General features: G+C 51.3%; 1 protein-coding gene and 1 pseudogene across 6 annotated transcripts in view; one reads left to right on the top strand and one right to left on the bottom strand.

Annotated features, from left to right (window-relative positions):
• Nucleotides 1–538: 538 nt before the first annotated feature.
• LOC146573437 (spectrin beta chain, non-erythrocytic 1-like) overlaps nt 539–14956 on the bottom strand; it is a 30647-nt gene continuing 16229 nt past the window's right edge. For all 6 annotated transcript variants that reach the window (XM_085278292.1, XM_085278290.1, XM_085278294.1 and 3 more), the window contains 22 exons: nt 14158–14295; nt 13285–14041; nt 12998–13200; nt 12475–12565; nt 12177–12323; nt 11637–11900; nt 9889–10113; nt 9726–9815; nt 9373–9645; nt 9125–9255; nt 8749–8953; nt 8295–8669; nt 7732–7976; nt 7518–7656; nt 6998–7082; nt 4531–4727; nt 4343–4446; nt 4216–4261; nt 3860–4068; nt 3600–3773; nt 1937–1979; nt 539–1856 (listed from right to left, as the gene is read on the bottom strand). In XM_085278292.1, the coding sequence (XP_085134418.1) occupies nt 1638–1856; nt 1937–1979; nt 3600–3773; nt 3860–4068; nt 4216–4261; nt 4343–4446; nt 4531–4727; nt 6998–7082; nt 7518–7656; nt 7732–7976; nt 8295–8669; nt 8749–8953; nt 9125–9255; nt 9373–9645; nt 9726–9815; nt 9889–10113; nt 11637–11900; nt 12177–12323; nt 12475–12565; nt 12998–13200; nt 13285–14041; nt 14158–14295 (4360 nt within the window). In that variant the 3' untranslated portion in view covers nt 539–1637. The remainder of the gene's footprint in view (nt 1857–1936; nt 1980–3599; nt 3774–3859; nt 4069–4215; nt 4262–4342; nt 4447–4530; nt 4728–6997; nt 7083–7517; nt 7657–7731; nt 7977–8294; nt 8670–8748; nt 8954–9124; nt 9256–9372; nt 9646–9725; nt 9816–9888; nt 10114–11636; nt 11901–12176; nt 12324–12474; nt 12566–12997; nt 13201–13284; nt 14042–14157; nt 14296–14956) is intronic.
• On the top strand, nt 10244–11623 carry LOC146573438 (uncharacterized; annotated as a pseudogene).

Here is a 14956-nt window from a genome sequence, read left to right as displayed (position 1 = left end):
AGTGACCTGCTCTTCCCCGTTTTTCTCCGTGATGAACAAACACCTCTGAGCTCTCTGCACGCTTAATCCGATTTTTTTTTCCACAATCCTCCGTTTTCTTTTGAAGGTCACAGCTTCCGGTTTCCCTCGCGGACACCTCCGCGAGCTTCCCGCCTCTGAGCAGGTACGGTCTGATTCAGCGTACAGCCGCAGTGCATGCTGGGGGTTGTAGTGTTTTTAACGAGCAGCTCACTGCATCCATGCCACGTTAGGCGAGATTTACCTGAACCCTCTAATGAGCGTCATCACTGGGCAGGAACTATATCTGTAACTCACCTGTTTGCTCTAACACCTGCAGGCCACAACCAATGAAAACTTCAGTGGACCTGAAGATTTAAAAAGGGACCGCCCCCAGCATTAAACCAGGGACCAGCCTCCCCCCCCCCCACACACACACACCACAGAGGCAGACACATGCAGACACAGATGGGGAAGGGGGGCCTCGGGTTTGTGCGGGTTTCTAACTGAGCACGTGCAAAGACAACAGGAAGCTACTGAGTAAAGGTTAAAAGCTTTAATGACATCACACATATGTGACAGAGAGCTGTAAGTCTACAGGTGCAGGTTCATACATGAGAAGCTGTAATGATCGAAGGTCGGCTAAATATCGGCGAGCGTCTTCATTCCTATTGGTGCAGCTCTGATTGTGCAGGACGACGGCGGGGCTTCCATACATGTTCGCTACGATAGATCTACAGTGACGGGGCAGCACGGGTATCAAAGAGCAGAAATCAGCGTGGTGCGAAGAGCCGATGACGAGCAAGCAACCTTCACCAGTCTAGACCTCGCTCCCGTCGGCGGGACGGCGAGCTCCCTCCGCCCTCGCCGACACCACCTGACCAGAGATACAAAAGGAGGAAGTCGCAGTTTCGCGCTCAGGTCGGAGCCTGATGAAGCATGCAGGTGGATGTTTCTAAATCACCACCTCCTTGAAGGCGATTGGGCTGTCTGACAAAAACAACATGGCTGCAGAGAAACGAAAACAGAAATTATTGGAATGAAATGCACTGTTGGTCCAATTTCTCCGCGGCAGGAAACGGCGTCTGTGACGAGGAAACGACAAAAAATAGAAAAATAACAAATTTCAGAGAATAAAAAACAAACAATAACAGAACATTAGCGTGTGGTCCCTGATGATGTCATCAAAGAAAGAGCGAGATGGAGTGATGATGTCACGGCCGGTAATGCACACGGCGACAGCGGCCTCATTCGCCAACGATGACGCGGCGTTACATCAGGCACTCCGACTCGCCGCCAAATGACCGACACGCGAACAAAAATGCAGAACGCACAAAAACGAGGCGACGGCGGGCTTTGGCGAAACGCTCCTTTGCTCCTCGTCTCCACCGCCTCAGTCTCTGGGATTGGCCGATTTTAAAGGTGAACCATTCAGCGGGGAGGACTGAGGCTCGCCAGCCTCAGAGAGGCGGCGGTTTCACCCGCTCCAAGTCGATCTTCAGGAAGCTGGCGGCGCTCTGAGGCGGCCTCCAGTTCTCCCCGGCTGATGGCGGCCCATGAGAAATGAGGCGCCTGTAAATGTGGCGATGGGTGCGTCAGAGCACCTGGGCGGTTTCGCCAAAGCGTCTCGCTGCCGCGCTCTACTGCTTCTTCTTGCTGAACAGGCTGAAGCGCTTCTCCTTGTCTTTGTCTTTGTCCTTCTCGCGCTTTCCGGGGCTCGACTCGGTGGTGAGCGTGACGGTGGCCGGCAGCGTGTGAGCACGCCCGGAGGCAGGCGTGCCAGGGCTGCTGCCCTGGATGTCAGAGCGGTCTGCGGCGCCGGCGTTCAGGATGGCCTGGATCCAGGTACTCATCTCCTCCTGCGGAGGCACGTAAGCAGTTAAGCAGGAACGCCACACAGGCGAGCGCTTCCACAAATCTGAGCAAAAATCAAACTCACCTCGTCTTTGGCTTGGAACAGGTATTCGTTTCCATCGGTGATTCTGAAAGAGCGAGAGGAAGACAGGCGTGAGTGGAGGAACCGTACAAACGCACCAAACCAAGCCTCAGGTCAAAGGTCAAAGGTTAAAGTGCCGGCTGTGCTGAGATACACATCCAGGTGTGTTTAAGCGCTCAGGTGATCAGCGTTCTTTGGACCAATGACGGTCACCGGGCGAAGTCTGAACGACCATCACCCTGACAACCAATCACAGCATCAGTTCCTGCAGGCTGCAGCTGTGATTGGGCTAACAAAAAAATGAGGCAAAGGAGGCGGAGCTGCGTCCTAATGTTGCGGCTGAGAAATGTGTTGGTGAGTAACCATGGTAACGGGATGCTGTCAAACAATAAAACATGTCAGGTGGTTGTTGTAACACTCACAATGTCTGTGTGCGTGTGTGTCTGTGTGTGTGCGTGTGTGTCTGTGTGCGTGTGTCTGTCTGTCTGTGTGTGTCTGTGCGTGTGTGTGTGCGTGTGTCTGTCTGTCTGTGTGTGTGTGCGTCTGTGTGTGTGTGCATGTGTGTGCATGTGTGTGCGTCTGTGCGTGCATGTGTGTGCGTGTGTCTGTGCGTGTGCGTGCGTCTGTGCGTGTGCGTGCGTCAACGTCTACATGTGTTTTTGTTGCGTACGCTGCGTCTAGCTCTGACGCTGTGTGAGAGGCTTGTCTAGCACAGACCTACTGCTGGAACAATCAGAGACAATTCTGCTACAATGGCAACAGCGTTGGACAGCAGGCAGAGCTCTGTGTGAGCTCGTGCACGAGGGGGAGGACGAGACGAGCGCTGTTCCTGCTGCTCGAACCCCCCAGTCGCTCTCAGTCAGCTCCCCCGTAGCACTGCTCTTTATTGTGGTTACATGAATATGCATAGGCCCATTAACATATGACATCTTACACAGGCATGCATGTGAACAAAGAGTCTATGCATACGTGTAGGTATGAGTGTGTGTGAATGTGGGTGTGTGTATGTATGTGTGGGTCAAGATGTGGCCCTGTGAACGCCTCCTTAAAAAGCCGGTGCCAGGAGTCCAGCGGTCCCCTAAACAAAGGGCTCTTATACTTAAACAGATACAGAGTAGGTGTCCTCCTATACCATCAATCAGAAAGAGAAGGTACGACCTCGCTCATGACCTTAGGATGTGCGTGTGCCAGAACACTCTGGAAGGCTCACAGAGTCTTTGCAGACTACTGAGGATCAGACCTCTATCATTATACAATTGATTATATATTTCTAAGCATAAATGACAATCCATCAATATAAACCTAACACTGTGAAACAGTAAAATCAGCTGATCGTTACATCAAAAATGAGATCTGGAGTTTGATTGGCTCGGCCACGACAGGTGAGGCCTTTGTGGACAGGTGACCTCAAATCAAAGCTGTAGTTTTTTCTCGTGCAGCTTTAACAGAACCAGGAAGTGCGCCCAGCACACCTGACACATCACATCAGAGGTTCTGTGACATCATCACTGTGATGTTGACTACTTTATTATATTCTAAGAATATTTGTTCAAACAAACTGGAACTTTCCAGCTTCACGGAGACGCTGCGACCAGCGGCGGCGTTTAATGTGAGACGTGTTCAACTTGTGTCCAGACTACACCTGACTTCCTGCTGCGCTCGGTACCTGAGTTTGAAGACGTGTTTCTTCTTCTTGTAGTCCGAGGCGACGTCACACGTGGCGTCCTTCAGGCTGATGGGGAGCTCGTTGTGGTACGGCACGCCCTGGCTCGCCGCCTTGCCGTCCTTGTAGAAACCCATTTCTTTGTTGTTGATGATGCAGTACACGTTGTGCCACGACCTGCGAATCACACAGCAGTGGGGTCAGGTGACGGGTCAGGTGACGTAGCTGCGTGCGAGGCACTTCCTGTGGGGCGTGGAGCTCACCTGTTGGAAGCCTTCTTGTTGTGGCCCTCCCACTCGTGTTTGCGGTGCAGCAGTCCCTCCTGGGGCGAGCTGGAGTCCCGGTTCTTGGTGGGCAGTGTGGTCGACTGACTTTTAACCTTCCTGCCAGAGGTGGGCGAGGGGGCGGGGCTCGGCTCTTTGGAGCTCCGTTCACCAACACCGTTCACCAGCTCTCCGTCCTCCACGCCGTCCTGCACAGGTGGGGTTAAGCAGCAGCAGATTCAGTTTAACACCACAGAAGAAGAAATATTAGCTGTAAATACACTTTAAGAAGAAAACAAAGGTGAAGCGTGTGGCGTGCGCCACCGCCGGAGGCATAAAGGTTAAAGTTTACTGACCCTGGGAGAATCCTGGTCCGAGGGCGGTCCGTTCTGAGTGACGGCGCTGCAGAAACACACACACACTCGTTATTGTCACGCTTTTACTTACGTGGTGAGCGTTATGACACATTTGCGGCGCTTTCACCTCTGCTGCGCCTCCTCCTGCTGAACTTCCACAGGCTCTGGAGATGGTGGCTTCCTCCTCCTCTCCTCCTCCTCCTGCTGCCTCCTCACATCCAGCAGTTCCAGCTGGAAGACACGTGTAAACATCATCATCATCATCATCATCATCACATTCCTCCTCATCACCCTATCCGGCTACCCCACCCTCACCGTAGTCAGTCTCTCCAGGGCGGAGAAGCGCTCCTCCCAGGTGGCGGCGGACTTCTCGAAGGCTTCGTGGCGTTTGATGAGCTTCTCGACCTCGTCCACACTCTGGCCCAGCTCCCTGCTGGACAGGTAGGGCTCCTGACCCAGCAGCCAGGCCTCGGCCACGCCAGCGTCCCGAGAGAACTGGTGGACCTCCAGGACTGAGGAAGAGAGAGGAAGATTTTATGACTGAACTTATCAACGCGACTGCAGGCTCAACGTGTCATACAGAGGATGGCAAGGTGAGAGGTGTGCAGGTGTTTCTACAGGAGTGTGACCTATCACGAGGCTCCACAGCAAAGCCTTTAAGCGTGGTCGTTTTCTGTCTTTGTGGCGTTTTTGTGTCTTTGTGGCGTTTTTGTGTCTTTGTGGCGTTTTTGTATCTTTCTGGTCTTTTTGTATCTTTGTTGCCGTTTTTGTATCTTTCTGGTCTTTTTGTATCTTTCTGGGGCCCGTTCTTCGTACCTCGCTTACTACATCCAAGACCAAATCATCGCGCTAACCGTGAGCTCGCTAATCCGGTTCCCCGAACACACCTGTTGTTGACGATTAGTACAGCTGGATGAAGTAATGTGAGATCACTGGGTGCCGTAAAAGGGGCTACGCATCGATAGTAGAAACATTGATCGGCAACCCTCTGATTGGTCGGCGAAAATGTCGAAGGAGCGCGCTCGGTATTTTCCGGCAGCAGAGCAAGAACTCTTGAGTGAGGGATTTCAGGAGTTTCAGAGTTTAATTAAAACACAAGGGAACACTGCAAAGGCTGCAAAAGCAAGGAGAGAGGGCTGGCAGAAAGTTGCTGACAAATTAAACTCGTAAGTAATTTAATAATAACAATAATAATAATAATAATAATAATGGATTGGGTTGATATAGCGCTTTTCAAGGCACCCAAAGTGCTTTACAATGCCACTATTCATTCACTCTCACATTCACACACTGGTGGAGGCAGCTACGGTTGTAGCCACAGCTGCCCTGGGACAGACTGACAGAAGCCAGGCTGCCATATCGCGCCATCGGCCCCTCTGGCCAACACCAGTAGGCGGTAGGGTAGATTTATCATATCACACTATATTATCCAATATTATATTACATTATATTATATTATAATATGTTATATTATATCCTCTTTCACATTAGAGCCACAACAGGACCCACTAGAACATGGGAACAAGTAAAAGTGAAATATAAGAATATTCTACAGAATGGTAATATTTATCACTTATATTGCTTTTAGTCTCTTGGAAAGAGACCCTGAAATAATCTGTTTGTTTATAACAGCAACCAAGAAAAGGGCAGAGCAAACAAAGACAGGTGGTGGTCCTGCACCCCCTCGTCAACAAGTTGGTTAAGTAAATAATACCCTCACGGGAATATCGATATCTCTCTATGAGCACACTGTCGCGCTGAGCTAAAGGATCCTGTCTGTCCCGCAATATACGCTGAATTCTGAGGACTCTCCTTATCAATCTTGCACCTTCCGCAATGGGTGGCTCGCGTATACGGACAGGACATGGCTGCGACAGGCTTCCCAAATCCACCTTCGCTTTTATAGCCGTGGTCTCTCATCTTGATTACACGAAGTAATTTACTATTACTACTCTGAAATATGAATTACATCTGTAATAATCACATGTAATAGAATGTTAATAGTACATTTCCCTTTTTTAGGGAATGACCTGTATGTATCTGTGTGAAATCAATAAATGGATCAGGTGCTGCATTATCTTTAGTTACATTGATGTTATTTATTTATGGTGAAACAGTGGTGGAATATCGCTGTTGCTTTCGTATAAATGAAGCGGACATACCTGCGTGGCCGCGATCTAATCCTGTTTACATAAAGTAAACCTGCTCCCGAGCAGGTTTACGCTTACGGCTCTGTTGCTATGACAGCAAGTCCCGGATGAGCTTCGGGGAACCGAACGATCCAAGATCACGCGAAATCGTCAACAATCAAATCCAGCTAACTTACTTAGCGCGGTACGAAGAACAGGCCCCTGGACTTTTTGTATCTTTCTGGTCTTTTTGTATCTTTCTGGTCTTTTTGTATCTTTCTGGTCTTTTTGTATCTTTCTGGTCTTTTTGTATCTTTGTGGCTGTTTGTTCTGCTGTGTCTGTCTCACAAACTGCTGGTTGATGTTTTGCTCTTTGAGGATCAGTGAGAACAGTTCCTGCAGCTGTCAGGTGAAGACATCGTGCACACAGATGCAGACTCTAAGCTGTTCTCTGAGCGTAACTGAAGCGTGTCCTGATTGGTCAGTCGGGTTCGTTAAAGGAGGGCAAGAGCCTGGGGAGTCTTCATCAGTGCTGACTCATCACTGTAGTACCCTGCAGTGATGAGTCAGCACTGACCTATGACCTTTCAGCCTCTTGATCATCATTTTAATTGGATGTTTCATGTGGACGGTAAACAGGAAGTAAGCCTTACTCAGTCGCAGCCACTCCCATCGGTCCTCCCACTTGTCAATCATCTCCTTCCTCTTGTCGGTGAGCTGCAGCAGCCTCTCTTTAATCTGGAAAATATTTTCAGCTCCTTTCAGTCTCAGCTTTATTTATAGACTTTACAGACTGCAGTTCAACCCTGATTTTATTTGCCTCTGTCGTGCCTGTTTGGCTGTTTGACTTTGGTGACCCAGGTGTGTTTGTCCTAGTAAAGGTGAGGCTTTCAAAATAAGAGCACTGCACCATTAAAACCCAAAACAACCGGGCATTGCTCCCTGTGACCAGTGGATGAAACGTCTGCCCATGGCTGTACACAGACCAGGGTTTATTATTTTTGAATTCTTTTCATTTTCCAAATTTCATCATTACTTTAACTTTAACAATTCTTTTGTTGGTCATTAAACTTTCTTTTCTTGATTCAGCACCTTTTTCCTTCTCTTCTCTCAGTCTGTGTTTCAGCTCGTCAGCTGACAATCACCTGAGCGGCCATCAGTGTCTCAGCTCACCTCCTCTGAAGCGTAGTGCTTCCTGGCCAGCAAAGCCTTCCCGAGCTCAATGCAGGCCGTGAAGCTGTCGTTGCGGGCGTCGATCTCCGCCTTGATACCCTGGTGGTTGTTCATCAACAGCTCCACCGACGAAACGTCTCTGGACACACAAACGTCTTTGTTAGCGAGGCCGCCGTGAGGCGAGGATCCACCATTGTGCAGCACACGGACCTACCTGGGGTTTTCCTGGGCCTCGATGAGCCGGATCACGTCATCCATCCACAGCATCAGGTCTCGGACCATGCTGAAGAACCGAAACTTGTCCCCGGTATCGAGGAGGCGGAGCCGGCGTCCGTCACACGCCTCCAGCAGACTCCGCCACACCTCCAGCACCTCGCTTTCCCTGCGCTGGATGTCGTCTGCTTTGTCTCCGGCATACGCCGACTGCAGGCGCCCCGCATCCTCCTGCAGCTGCCTCACCTGCAACACAGGGTCAAAGGTCATAACACGTACACCTGCATGTTTCAGTCAGGTGCTCTGACTTTAAATCGCCTAATAAGGAAAGGTGACCTGCGTGGGAGTTTACATGTCTGGTAATTCTTAAGTCACGTGACCTTTAAACGGCTGATCAGCTGAACAGGAAGCTGTGGCTGGTTTCTGGCTGGAAATAACGTGCTCAGAGAGCCCGGCGCTCAGAGAGCGCCGGGCTCTGTCTGCACACCTCAGATACAACCCCCCCCCCCCAAAAAAAAGCTGTGCCCAAGTGACTCCCAATAAAACCAGTGTCCCCACACTGACCTGTGTTCCCAGGGCCTGGATGTCATGTTCAAAGGTGGTGTGCATCCTCTGCAGCGTCTCCACCGTGTTCTGGTCCCGGCCCACTTCCTCCGGAAGCTTCTTCTGCTTGTCCAGGATGCGTGCCAGGATCTCCTTGGCGTCGTGGTAGAACTTGTGGAGCTCGAAGGAGGCGGCGAGGATCTGCGTCCTGGTGTCGATGAGCTCCAGCAGGTCGGCCCAGGCCTCGTTTAGCCCGTCCTTCCACTCTGCCACCGTGGCCGCATCGCTGTGCCCGGCGTTGATCAGCTCGTCTGCCAGCCGGTTCACGGCGTCCACGCGCTCCTGTCCAATGTTCCCGGTGTCCCGGGCAAACTCCCGGAAACGTTCCTGCAGCATCTGAGCAGCGGGCAGGGATCATAGGTCAGTATGTAATACTTGACAGAGTACACTCAGAGGAAGTACAATCGGTACGCACGGTGACATGCTCGTAGTCCTGTCCTAGCTCGTGTGACCCGGCCACCACCTCGCGCTCGGCGATCCACTGCTCGAGGTCGTCCACCTCTCGATTCAGCTGGAAGAGGCGGAGCCTCTCATCTAGTTTGCCCCGCCTCTCCTCCGACAAGTCCTTCAAGCCGGCATAGAGCTTATCCACCTGAGACTGACGCATGCTGATCCGCTCGCTGACACACACACACACACACACACACACACACACACACACACACACACACACAGTTAAACTACTCACACTGATGTAGCGACAGACAGGAAGTGTCGCAGCTGGCTTCCTGATGTTGTCTGACTGCTTCCTGTCATGTAATGCAGGTGTGATGTCACTAAAAGCGGCTCACCTCTCCGGGTGTCCGTTGGCCACCAGCCCTCTGCTGGTCTTGGACAGCTGGTGGACGGCCTCGGCGTAGTCCTCCACCGCCTGCTCCATGATCTGATGCTTCTTTAGCATGGTGACGGCGCTCTGCTCGTCCTGATTGGAGCAAACAGTTGTAACGGTAATGATTTTGCTCTCACCCTTCTAATGTGAGTGTTTAATTTAGTTGACTTTCACAGGAAGCTGTGTATGATGTAAGCCCCGCCCACTCACCTTGGCCTTCTCCTCTGACATCATGTAGAGCTCCTGCTCGCTCATCCAGGCCTCGGCCTCGGCGGCGTCAAAGTAGTACTGCTGGGCTTTGTGCGCTTCCTCCAGCCGGCCGTGCCGACGCTCCACCTCCTCCATCAGCCGCTTCCACAGCTGCTGCAGGTCGGCCAGGCGGATCGCATCCCCGTTGGAGGACTCCTCCTTCAGGAGGCTCTGGCTGCGCTCCAGGATGTCATCGATGCGGGGCTGATGGCCCAGGATCTCCTTCTGCAGCGTCTGGGGATGTTTACGCCCACAGAGGTCAGACCGTCATCAGCAAACAGAGCATGCTGTGAGCGAGGCAAACATAGTCCTACCTGGTTCTTCTTGATGAGCAGCTGGACCGTCTGCAGGTTGTGGCCGTGGTCGGTGGACATGGCCACAGGGATCCTCTCCTGAACCCACAGCTGTAAAGGAGTGAGAGCACAGTGAGCGTGAGCGATGGCGCCCCTGAAAATATGGCGTGTGAACTTTACGTACGATCTCGTCCTCGACATCCCGGTTGAACTGGTGAACCTCTCTGGACTCAACCAGGAAGTTCCTGCGACGTCGCAGCGGCTCCAGCAGCTCCTGAAACTTATTTTCCACCACCTGCCTTCGCCCGTCCACCTCGTCCGTGTCCTTCACCTCCTGCCCCAGAGCCTTCACCTGGCTCTGGAGCTCCACCACCTCTCTCTGTCGCACCTCCACCTGGTTCTCCAGCATCTGCAAGCATAGAGGCACAGCTGTCACACCACTGCAGTTCAACTGCAGCTGCACAACATCTGTGATATGTTACAGCTGTGTTACTGTTGTGGTGTTACAGGTGTGGTTTCACAGGTGTGTTACTGTTGTGATGTTACAGGTGTGTCACAGGTGTGTTACTGTTGTGATGTTACAGGTGTGTTACTGTTGTGGTGTTACAGGTGTGTCACAGGTGTGTTACTGTTGTGGTGTTACAGGTGTGTCACAGGTGTGTTACTGTTGTGGTGTTACAGGTGTGTCACAGGTGTGTTACTGTTGTGGTGTTACAGGTGTGTCACAGGTGTGTTACTGTTGTGGTGTTACAGGTGTGTCACAGGTGTGTTACTGTTGTGGTGTTACAGGTGTGTCACAGGTGTGTTACTGTTGTGGTGTTACAGGTGTCACAGGTGTGTTACTGTTGTGGTGTTACAGGTGTGTCACAGGTGTGTTACTGTTGTGGTGTTACAGGTGTGTCACAGGTGTGTTACTGTTGTGGTGTTACAGGTGTGTCACAGGTGTGTTACTGTTGTGGTGTTACAGGTGTGTCACAGGTGTGTTACTGTTGTGATGTTACAGGTGTCACAGGTGTGTTACTGTTGTGATGTTACAGGTGTGTCACTGTTGTGGTGTTACAGGTGTGTCACTGTTGTGGTGTTACAGGTGTGTTACGGTGGTGTTACAGGTGTCACGGGTGTGTCACTGTTGTGATGTTACAGGTGTGTTACGGTTGTGGTGTTACAGGTGTCACGGGTGTGTTACTGCTGTGATGTTACAGGTGTGTCACAGGTGTGTTACTGTTGTGGTGTTACAGGTTTCACGGGTGTGTTACTGTTGTGGTGTTACAGGTTTCACAGGTGTGTTACTGTTGTGGTGTTACAGGTGTGGTTTCACAGGTGTGTTACTGTTGTGATGTTACAGGTGTGTTACGGTTGTGGTGTTACAGGTGTCACAGGTGTGTTACTGTTGTGATGTTACAGGTGTGTTACTGTTGTGGTGTTACAGGTGTGTCACAGGTGTGTTACTGTTGTGATGTTACAGGTGTGTCACAGGTGTGTTACTGTTGTGGTGTTACAGGTTTCACAGGTGTGTTACTGTTGTGATGTTACAGGTGTGTCACAGGTGTGTTACTGTTGTGATGTTACAGGTGTGTCACAGGTGTGTTACTGTTGTGATGTTACAGGTGTGTTACTGTTGTGGTACAGGTGTGTCACAGGTGTGTTACTGTTGTGGTGTTACAGGTGTGTCACAGGTGTGTTACTGTTGTGGTGTTACAGGTTTCACAGGTGTGTTACTGTTGTGATGTTACAGGTGTGTCACAGGTGTGTTACTGTTGTGGTGTTACAGGTGTGGTTTCACAGGTGTGTTACTGTTGTGGTGTTACAGGTGTCACAGGTGTGTTACAGGTGTGGTGTTGCAGGTGTCATAGCTGTATATATGAGTAAAATCAAACCTCACATTGAGCTGTCCACCTGTCTGTTCTGCATTCAGGTGAGTGGAGGACGTACCTGCTGCTTTTTCAGCAGGATGTTGACGGACGTCAGGTCTTTGCCGTAGTCGTCGGACTGGATCTGGCCCTCGAGGCCGGCCAACCACTTGTCGAGGTCGGCGCAGCTCTGAGTGAACAGCTCGGCCTTGTTGGCGTCAAACAGACACTGAGCTTTGGTCTGCGTGGTGGACTCGAGCTCCTCCCACATGGTGTGGAGTGCCGACAGCTTCTCCTTCACCACCGCCTCCGTTTCCGGCTTCTCCGACACCAGGAGCGTGCCATCCTGAGGTCAGGACACACTTGGGTCAGGTTAAAGGTCACTGGGGGTCTCATTTATATGATGAAATGTTTAATTTGTATATTTTAGGCTCAGTTTTGCACCGTCGGTCAGCGTTAGCATGTGTTTTAGTAGCTTCTCTCGCAGCGAGCTCAGAGAACACCTGCCTGAGGCAAACACGGGCATAAAGTTGCAGCTCGTGAGTCATGCATGCTCTCGTTTATCTTTTGTGTGAGCGGAGTGACTGCTGATTGGCTGCCCTGCTCAGGCGAACGGCGGTACCTTCTCGATCTTGTCCAGCCACTCTTTGTTGGACTGCAGCTCGGCCATGAAGGCCTGGTGCTTCAACCACTTGCTGTGCAGGTTTCTGGCCTCGTCGTAGCTCATGTCCTGAGCCGTGAGCATCTTCTCATTGATCCACAGAGACAGCTGCAAACAGAACAGAACACAGTGTTACACAGGCGATGATATCACAGGACGCCGTCTGAACCACAGCGCTGCGCTTGTCGACGACGCCCCTGCTTCAGAGAGTGCGTTTTGCCTTTGGCGTCTAAAGCACGGCTTCGTATCAGAGACTGACCTCCTGGCAGTCTTGCAGGAATTTCTGCAGGTCTCGGTTGTCCTTCAACCTCATCAGCAGCTCCACCGCAGCCTCCCTGTTCTTCTTGTGCCTGAAACACAACAAAAAACCCAGATAAGACCGACCTTCACACACTCACCAAACCCAACATTTAGAGATTCAGAAACAGCAGCCGGAGCCGGGGTCACGGTGACAGCTATGGTTTGACGTGCTCTTTATGTTCCACAGCTGCTTTCTCATTAGTCTAGTGGATTTTGTTCATCTGGCGTCTTCAGTGAAAACTTGAAAACCGAAGACTGACTCCAGACTGAAGAAGTCACTTGGAGGAGTGAAAAAATGGGAAGAACACACATTGATTCCCTTCATCACACTGACGGATCCTGCACAACTGGAAAGGCTGAAGGTCAGGGTGGCACCTACACCTTCCTGTGGAACCACGGGAATGTACCGACTACGTCTGCTGAGGAGAACGCAAGAAAGGTTCTTCTGCAGCGAACGAACATGCTGTGAAGCTTTGGCGCACCTGTCGTCGATGGAGGTAACTTTCTCATGGATTCGATCGCCGTTGATGTTCCCGTCGCTGGCCAACCGCCTACCGGCCTCAACCACGCCGTTAATCTTGTCCTCGTTGGCGTCCATCGTGGTCATGAAGTCCTCTTGCTTCTTGATGGCAGCCTCGGCCCCCTCCAGGGTCGTGGGCATCTCTGTGTGAGCCAGGACGTACTCCTGCGGGGCAGACACAGAGAAATGGCGAGTTTTTAAAGCACAGGCAGGAGCAGAAAGGGGAGGAGGTGTTAATCGGGCATTTACCTGGCTGTTGAGGAAAGCCTCCGCCTGCTTGGTATCCCGAAGGAACAGCTGGTAGGCGTGGGACTGCGACAGCAGGTTCTGCCGATTCTCCCACATCTTGTGCAGTTCGTTCCAGCCGGTGTCGAGCGCCTGCAACCGTTGTCGCAGGAACATGTACTGAGCGTCTGTCTGGCCCTGTGTCACCATCTCGCCCATGTCCCGCATCTTCTGATAGTCCTCCTCGTAGTTCTGGATCTCATTCTTGATGCCTTCATGTTGGGCCATCAGCTTCTCTGCTTCGGCAAGCGTGTTGGGCATGTCCTCTGAGGCGATGGCGGTCTGAGTGCGAGATAACCACGACTGGAAGTCGTCCAGCTCACGTAAGAACTGCTGCAGTTTCCTGGCTTCACCCAGAGACTCCTCTCGGTTCTTTAGCGTGTTCTTCATTTCCTCCCATACGGCTGTGATCTCGGCCAGACGGCCCGTAATGGCGTTGGCCTGATCGGGGTGCTCTTCTGCCAGCCTCCGGGCTTCGCCGTGCATTTCACTGAGCTTGTCCTCGATGGCGGCCAGGTCACGCTCCATGCCGGTCAGTTTGCGCTGCAGGGCCATGACCCCTGTGAGGTCATTGCCCAGCTCCTGGGTAGACTCGATGACTTTGGTCTTCTCTTTGATCCAGGACTTGGTCTCGTTGCAGTCGAGGTGGTAGTTCTGCACGCCCAGAGCTGAGTTCAGGGACTCCTTCTTACGGTCCACAAGCTCACGGAACAGGCTCCACCTGGAGGCAGAGCAGAGGGTTATCACGGCAGCTTCCACACCTGACTCTCACAGGTCAATGTTTTTGATTTTGTTATTCTTTGGTAGGAATCTCTGTACCTGATGGTCGGGTCATACCTGTTATTGAGTTTGTCCTGCTGGGTCTTAATGTCCTTCTCACTCGGGTGACCGCTGTGCATCAGCTGCCTGGCAATCTGGTTCACCACAGCGACACGAGACGCCTGGCTGTTCATCTCCGGCTCAAGACTCTCAAACCTGCCAGAACACATCATGCTTCAGTGCACGTGTTGCAGTGTATCACAGTACATTTGTATCATATCTATCTAATCATGGAGAGTCCTCTTCACACACTGAGGTTAGTTATGGAGTTCCACAGGGTTCAGTGCTAGGACCACTTCAGTCCTTCAATGCACATATTAAACAAATATGTAAGACTGCGTTCTTCCATTTGTGCAACATCTCTAAAATTAGAAATATCCTGTCTCAGAGTGACACTGAAAAACTAGTTCATGCATTTATTACTTCCAGGCTGGACGACTGTAATTCATTATTATCAGGAAGTCCTAAAAACTCCCTGAAAAGCCTTCAGCTGATCCAAAATACTGCAGCAAGAGTCCTGACAGGGACTAGAAAGAGAGAGCAGATTTCTCCTGTTTTGGCTTCCTGTTAAATCCAGGATTCAAAATCCTGCTCCTCACATACAAGGTCTTAAATAATCAGGCCCCATCTTATCTTAATGACCTTGTAGTACCATATCACCCTATTAGAGCACTTCGCTCTCGCTCTGCAGGCCTACTTGTTGTTCCTAGAGTATTTAAAAGTAGAATGGGAGGCAGAGCCTTCGGTTTGCTCTGAGGCAGTGCTGTGTAACTAATCCTAACTGTGCTGGTTAGATATGTGTGAAACCCAGAACACG

Source organism: Mchenga conophoros, linkage group LG6 (genome assembly GCF_057382185.1).
Source record: "Mchenga conophoros isolate Kocher_MC1m ecotype Shallow Benthic linkage group LG6, M_conophoros_male_GT1.1, whole genome shotgun sequence".
Lineage (NCBI taxonomy): Eukaryota > Metazoa > Chordata > Actinopteri > Cichliformes > Cichlidae > Mchenga > Mchenga conophoros.
This window is presented reverse-complemented; position numbering and strand designations above follow the sequence as displayed.